The 7,067-nt window shown below is 41.2% G+C and overlaps 1 protein-coding gene across 1 annotated transcript in view; it reads left to right on the forward strand.

The window, feature by feature from the left end:
- The window catches only part of LOC102475922 (cilia- and flagella-associated protein 91-like), a 29,655-nt gene extending 24,402 nt beyond the window's left edge, over positions 1-5,253 (forward strand). The window contains exon 7 of the mRNA XM_006167642.2: positions 5,072-5,253. Coding sequence (XP_006167704.1) covers positions 5,072-5,253 — 182 coding nt within the window. The remainder of the gene's footprint in view (positions 1-5,071) is intronic.
- Positions 5,254-7,067: the final 1,814 nt, after the last annotated feature.

Below are 7,067 nucleotides of genomic sequence, written 5' to 3' on the forward strand. Positions count from 1 at the left end.
AGCGCACGCGCCCTATAGTGAAAATCTCTCCAAAAAAAAAAAAAGAAAAAAAAAAGAATACAATATGTAATGATTAAATCAGAGTAATTAGTATACCCATCATCTTAACCATTTGTCATTATTTTATGCAACTCCAAATTCTCTTTTTTAACTTCTCTGAGATGTACAGTATATTGTCGTTAATTGTAGTCACCCTATTATCCTCTATAACACTAGAAATTGTCCCTCTTATATTTTTGTGATTTTATTACAATTATTAAGCAATGTACAGAAGATCCTAGCCCAGAGTTTATCAAGCTGGCTATGCCTTTTCCCTAAACAAGGAACCTTTAGAATTATAGGTTGCATTTTCTTATGTGATAATGACTAGGAACTGTTTCTGGCATGTTCTACTCTATTGGAAAAAAATCACATCATGTTAGCAGCAGATAATCACATTATCTAGGAAATTGTTTAATGAAAATATGTGTAAGGCATTTATGGAGAAATGAGAAATAGTTCTTTCTTTTTTTTAAAGAATTATTTGTTTATTTAGTTTATTCATTCATTTTTTTTTAATTTGACCAGACACACACACACACACACACACACACACACACACACACACAAGGAGAGAGAGAGAAGGAGAGAGAGAGAAAGTGAGAAAGCAAGCCACCAGGACTGGGACTCAAACCATGGTTGGCCATGTGAGAGTGTCCAGCGCCTTAACCACCGTGCCACCTGCTGGTCCTGAGGAATAGTTCTTTAGGCACATAAACACAGCTTTGATTTTAAAAAGAGAGAAACACTGTGTTTATGACTAGGAAAACTCATGCGTAAATAAACATGATTTTTTCCCCAAATAATTTATACCTTCAAGCAATTCTAATTGAGATCCCTACTCCCTGTATAACTGTGTGTGAGTTAGCATCTTTCTACTTCTCTTCCCAGAAATCATACAAAAGCAACAAGAACAACAAAACTCCCACAAACTCCATTTTCAGTAAAACTAGAATATATATAATCTGTGAACTACTGTTTGTAAGGACTGTGGAAAGCAGCCGAAATTAGGCAGAAGCAATGTGGGAGGAAGTGAGAAAGTATGGGTGTGGGAAAGGAACCATTGGGGACCTCAAAAAGCCTAAGTAAAAATATACTTCCTGAGGGTAAATTTGGAAATATCCAGAATTTAAAATGAGCATATTTTAGATCTAGCTGCTAGACTTCAGCATTTCCACTTCTAAGAATCCTGGAGAAAATCACGTATGAGCACAAGACAAATACAAGGATATTTGTTGCAACATTATGGGTAATTGAGAAATTAGAAGTAATCTAAATGACCATTTGAGAAGATAGCTTATATTGTAACAGAGCCCTATAGTGGAAGAAGGAAATTAGATTTCTATATATCAATATGGCTAGGCCCCCAAAATAAAGCTGAGTTAAAAAAAAAGCAAGTTGCAGAATGACACCTGTAGTACCATACTGTGTATATAAATATTAAATAAAAAAACAGTACTGTACTTTGTTTATATGTAGTTCATTTTGGGTTCATATTTGTTTTTAGTGGAGAGGGAATGTCTTAGTCTGTTTTACATTGCTATAACAGAATATCACAGGTTGGGGAATTCATATATTAAAAAAATCTATTTCTCACAGTTCTGGAGGTCATGGAATCCAATATGAAGATGCTGGCCTCTGGCAAGGTTCTTCTTGCTGCATTGCAACACAGTGGGAGGCTCACATGGCGGAGATCCTGAGAGAAGAGAGAAAAAGAGGGAGAGAGATGCAAGAGATGACCAAGCTCACTTTTCTAACAAATCCACTTCCACCATAATGACACTAATCCTCCATAACTTAATCACCTCTTAAATGCCGCACTCTCAACATAATCACCTCTTTAATGCCCCACTCTCAACATGGGTTCACTGGGGATTAAGTTTTCAATATATGGCAGTGGTTAAGCTCTGTGCATTTGGAGCTGGAGCCCACATGACTGACTGGTTCTAGAAACATACCAGGCGTGTCTGTCCTAAATCCTGATGGGATAGGGACATAGAGGAAAAAGGAGTGCAGTGCGACTATGACACATTGGAGGGTGCTTTCTCTCTCTCTCTCTCTGGTGAGTACACATGCCTTTGGACAATTAAACATTTTTTTCCCAACACAAAAATTTTGGGGAACACATTTCAACCATGGCAGGGAGTATATATACTGTAGAAATATCCTCGCAAAGCTCAGACGGCCACGTTGACATCCATGTTGATTTCCTCCATTTACCAGCTGTGACCTTGTACAAGTTACTTAAACTTTTAGTTCCTCAGTCACTTCATCTGTAAAACAGGGATAATTGTAGTTTATAATAAAGAGTTATTGAGGAATACATGAATTAGAATAGTGCTTGGCATTTTAAAATGCTTAAGAAATGTTAACTTTTATTATTTTATTTTTTTAAGAGAGTTTTGCTATAGGGCGCATGCACTGACCAGTGAGACAGAGAAACAGAAAATGAGAAGTCACTACCCAGGGGGGATGACCATTGTGCAGTCCCTTCTCTTCCATCCTCCTCTTGGAATTTTGGGCACACACGCACACATGCCCAATGTGAGTTTTAAGTCGCTGGGTCTGGGACTCAAATCGTAGTTGACTATGTGAAAGTCCATTGACATAATCATTACACCATTTGCTGGTCCCAACTTTTATTATTTTTATAATTCATAGAAACATAAATATTATGAGTGAATAGGAGAACCCTCAAATTTCTTTGTTTTTTTTTTGCTATAAGGGCACTTGCATTTGCCAGAAAGACAGAGAGACAGAGAGACAGGGAGAGAGAAATCATCCAGGGAGGGTGGCCACAATTCCTTCTCCTCCATTGTCCTCTTGAGATTTTGGGCACACATGCACATATGCCTGGCATGAGTTTCAAGCCACCAGGTCCAGGAGTCAAACTGCAGTTGGCTATGTGGGAGTCCAGAGCCTTAACCACCACACCGCTTGCTGGTCTCCCAGATTCCTTTTTGTGTTTACTTTTGGAGAAGGAGAAGGGAATGGGGCTAGACTTAATGGTTAGAAGGAACATCACTTTTGGGGTCAACAGGTGGCATGGTGGTTCAGGCACTGGACTCCTACATGGCGGACTGAGGTATGACTGTGTGCCCAAAATCCCTATAGGAGAATGGAGAAGATGGGATTGCCCTGTGGTATCCCCCCAGGGGATGATTTCTCACTTTCCCTCTCTGTCTCTCCTATGGCAAAAACCTTTCAGAAAAATTACACACACACACACACACACACACACACACACACATTTAGATTAAAAAACCAATTATTTATTTATTTAATTCAATTTGTTGATATTATTTCTTTAATTTGATCAGAGAGAGACAGAGAGATAGAGAAAGGGGAAGTGAGAAAGCAAGCCATCAGGTCTAGGACGTGAACTGTAGTCGACCATATGGGAGTCCAACCCCTTAACCACAACCCCCCCTGCTGGCCCTTATTTTTAGCTTTTTTTTTTTTTTTAGTAGGCTGCATACACTCACCAGAGAATAAGAACCTAAAATAAATTTAATAAATAAATAAAATTGATGTTCTTTTTACTTTTAGGTTTATGCCATAGGAGAGACAATGAGAGAGACAGAGAGTGGGAAAGTGAGAAATCACCCCCTCCAGAAGAGATGGCTATGCCTCAATCTCCTGTTTTCCATTTTCTTCCTGCGATTTTGGGCATGCATGCACACCACAGTCAGCCAGGTAGGAGTCCAGTGCCTTAACTACCATGCCACCTGCTGGCCCCATCAGTTTTAGTCTGAATGTTTTCATTTCTTTTATTAAAATGTGTAAAGTGTATATGACAAAATCTGTACAGCATTTGTATTTTTTAATACCTTTTGTTTTTTAGATTACTAAGGAAACACAAAATACACAAAATAATATATACATTCCTATATACATATATATTCGACTTTGGTACATGATTTCACTCAACTCCTTATACATATGTAATGTAAGTAAGACAGAAATGAGCTGGCGGTCTGCCCACTACATGCACCTGGGAAGCGATGACCTCGGGGGAAGTGCAGAGTGAGGAGGTGGAGCACAGGAGGATGGTAGCCTATTCTGTACCGTCCTAGTTATAAAAACAAGAAAGAGCGAATTCACGTATCACTTACTTGTTTTTGGAGAATACAAATATTACAAAAGATTTGAAACAAAGCAAAAATTTTAGAAGCAGCTATTATATATGATAGAAATAATTTATTATTTATTTCTTTATACTTTCCTATATAATCATATTTTAAAATGAAAATAAACAAAGCTTGTTTTGTTAGAGTTCAGTGATTAATAGGAAACTCATCCTAACTCCTCCTTTCCTTTACCTACTTTTCTCCCAGAATGATGATTCAGTAAAACAAGCTTACATTTAGAGACGCCGGCCACTAAGTATGGCTGGGCCTCCAAGTCTTGTCCAAGTAGGCCTAAGTGTTAGATGTCAGTCAAGGTCTCTGAGCTGGTCAGGGGACATAGCTAATGGCCCCCACCCACCTGCCTGACTTAGGTGCCTTGTGGGTCTTTGAGCCCCTAAAACTGGAGGTGAGGGATGGCCCTACACTGTATATTCACTGAGAGGAAGAAACACAAAGATGGTGAATTCTCAGCTAATGGTTAGTTTCTTTATTATTTATTGCAAAACAATGTATATCTTTTTTTTTCTTTTTCACCTTGGTCAAACAAATTCCCTGTGCCTCATCATGTTTTCCATCTTGAGGCTTTGCTACTTCTTTGTTTTTCATGATACTGATTTGTCCAATACAGGTGTGTTTATTCTGTAGTCAACGTTCTCCGATTACTTCCTGGCATCTGATATGCAGCTAACATGTTTTATGGCTGAGTGGCTGATAAGAGGGGGTGCGGGACACAGGCGACACAAGCTGTGAGGTGCATCTGGAGGATGCTTTCTAATGTCATCCTGTCCTGTCTAACCCTGGAATTTGGAGATGAGGAGAGAAACTGAAAGGGAGTAATGTACATGCTAGTAGACACCCACACTTACCCATTGGTTTCTAAGCTGTGCCACTTTACCCCCCAGGCCGAGGTCTCCCGGCAGGACAAGCGGAGGTGGAGATGATAGAACGAGCCCGGGAGAAGCGTGCTTGGGAGGCCACCCTTCCCAAGCTGAGTGACACCTCCCAGTTTGAGAAGAGGAGGAAGATGATGAATATGATGGAGAGGATGGAGTGGGCCTTCAGAGAGCAGGAGATTGAAAAGTAGGTTCTCTGTCACCCTGGCAACTGTTCTGTGCTGATGAGAATAGTGGTCATACTTTTATTGTAAAGTGTGTTCCCAAATGCAGCCCTTAGCCTGTAGAGATAGGGAATGGGGGCTCTGGTTCTTTCAAGAGTGATTACACACTTCTGACGGGGTATAGGAGCTGTCTGTCATTTTCTTTCCAGTCACATCAAAATGTGTAACACCCATTTTGTATGTGAAGAAAGTCAGCCTGGAACCCCAGTTTGAACAGCTCTTCAAAGACATCTCTGATTCTTCTCTTTTCTCTTTAGTATCTATCTAGGCTGTCACAGAATCCCACTGATTTCTGCTGAGCATTTTCCGAACCATCCCTTTCCGGCCCTGCTGTGTGGTGCAAGCAGAAGCTGCTGGGGCACAGAGGCTGAGGCCACATGGAAGGGTGGGGTTCAGTTTCCAGCCCAACCTAAACAGGCTGCATGTGGGGGTGCAGGCCTGCAGGCCTCACCACCTGGGAGGCTGGGGCAGGAGGACTGCAACTCGGCAAGACCCTGTCAAAACTGCCCCTCCCTCTCCTTTTCAGGCTCACTCTCTCTCTCAGAAAACAAACAAGACAAAACACCCAAATCTTGTCCTTTCCTGTATACTCTTAGGCCTTGGACCTTTTCACATTCACCAAGCAGCTTCCTGGCTGGTCCTGTCTCTTACTGCCCTGGCATGGAGTCACGCTCAGGGTGCCTTGGGTTCCAGCTAAAGCTAATGGGTCATCTCGTGTTTGAAAGACAAATTGCTCAAGTCTTCCATTAAGAAATAAGTTTAGGAACCAGCAGATGGCATAAGGGTTACTTTTCTGGACTCCCACATAGTGGACTGCAGTTCGAGTCCTGGACCTGGCTTAAACTCACACTGTGTGTGTTTGCATGCGTGCCCAAAATCCCGAGAGGAGAATGGAGAAGATGGGATTGCAGTGTGGCCATCCTCCTGGGGAGTTATTTCTTACTTTCTGTCTCTCTCTGTCTCTCCAGCAAGCACACACACCCTATAGCAAAAATCTTTCTCTCTTAAAAAACAAACAAACAAGCAAAATAAATGATTTCATATAACAATATGCATAAATGACAATATGCGGAGGTACTTTCAGTTGAGTTTTTAGTCATTTTCACTGATATCTTTTCAGTAATGTGGTTGTTGCTGATATGTAGAAATGATGAGAAATATCAAGAATCAACAAATTAAAATTCCCTAGCAAGCAAGAAAGGAGGGGTACTCACTGAGGTGGTTCTTTTGTTCTAGGCTATGCTGAGGCACTTTATAGGGTACCAAGGCCAGTTAGGGACTCCACTTGGTACTGAGTTCAAAATACAAGTAAGTTCATTTTTTTGCAGCACCTTCTGCTTAAGCCTGAACCAAGACTATATGATATTTTTGTAAATCTTGCAATTTAAAAGAGTATCTGGGGCAAAATAGGTGTGAGGATACCAAATACTGTCTAAAGAAATTTAAATTCATTGCTGTATTTTGGAGAGGTATATGCCTCGTCTGAAGGCATCACCTGAGAAGGTGAGTATGTGTGTTACGCTGAGGACAACTTTAATAAATGTAGTTTGAGTCCCTCCCGCATGCAGGTCTGTGCTGAGTGGAGGAAACAAGGATGTGTCCTGATGGACATCCTGACGGTCCATGGGGCAAGAGCGGGGAGCTGGGCTGGGCTGGGGCAAAGCACCTTCAGACCCACACCTCTCGGGGACAGTCTGTCAGGTGACATGCTGCTTCCTGGGCACGGAGTGCTAGGGGACCCAGGTAAGAGAACAGTCGGTGCTGTTGTCACCCACAGAGGT

The sequence above is a fragment of the Tupaia chinensis genome, unplaced genomic scaffold (genome assembly GCF_000334495.1).
Source record: "Tupaia chinensis unplaced genomic scaffold, TupChi_1.0 Scaffold144909_1, whole genome shotgun sequence".
NCBI lineage: Eukaryota > Metazoa > Chordata > Mammalia > Scandentia > Tupaiidae > Tupaia > Tupaia belangeri.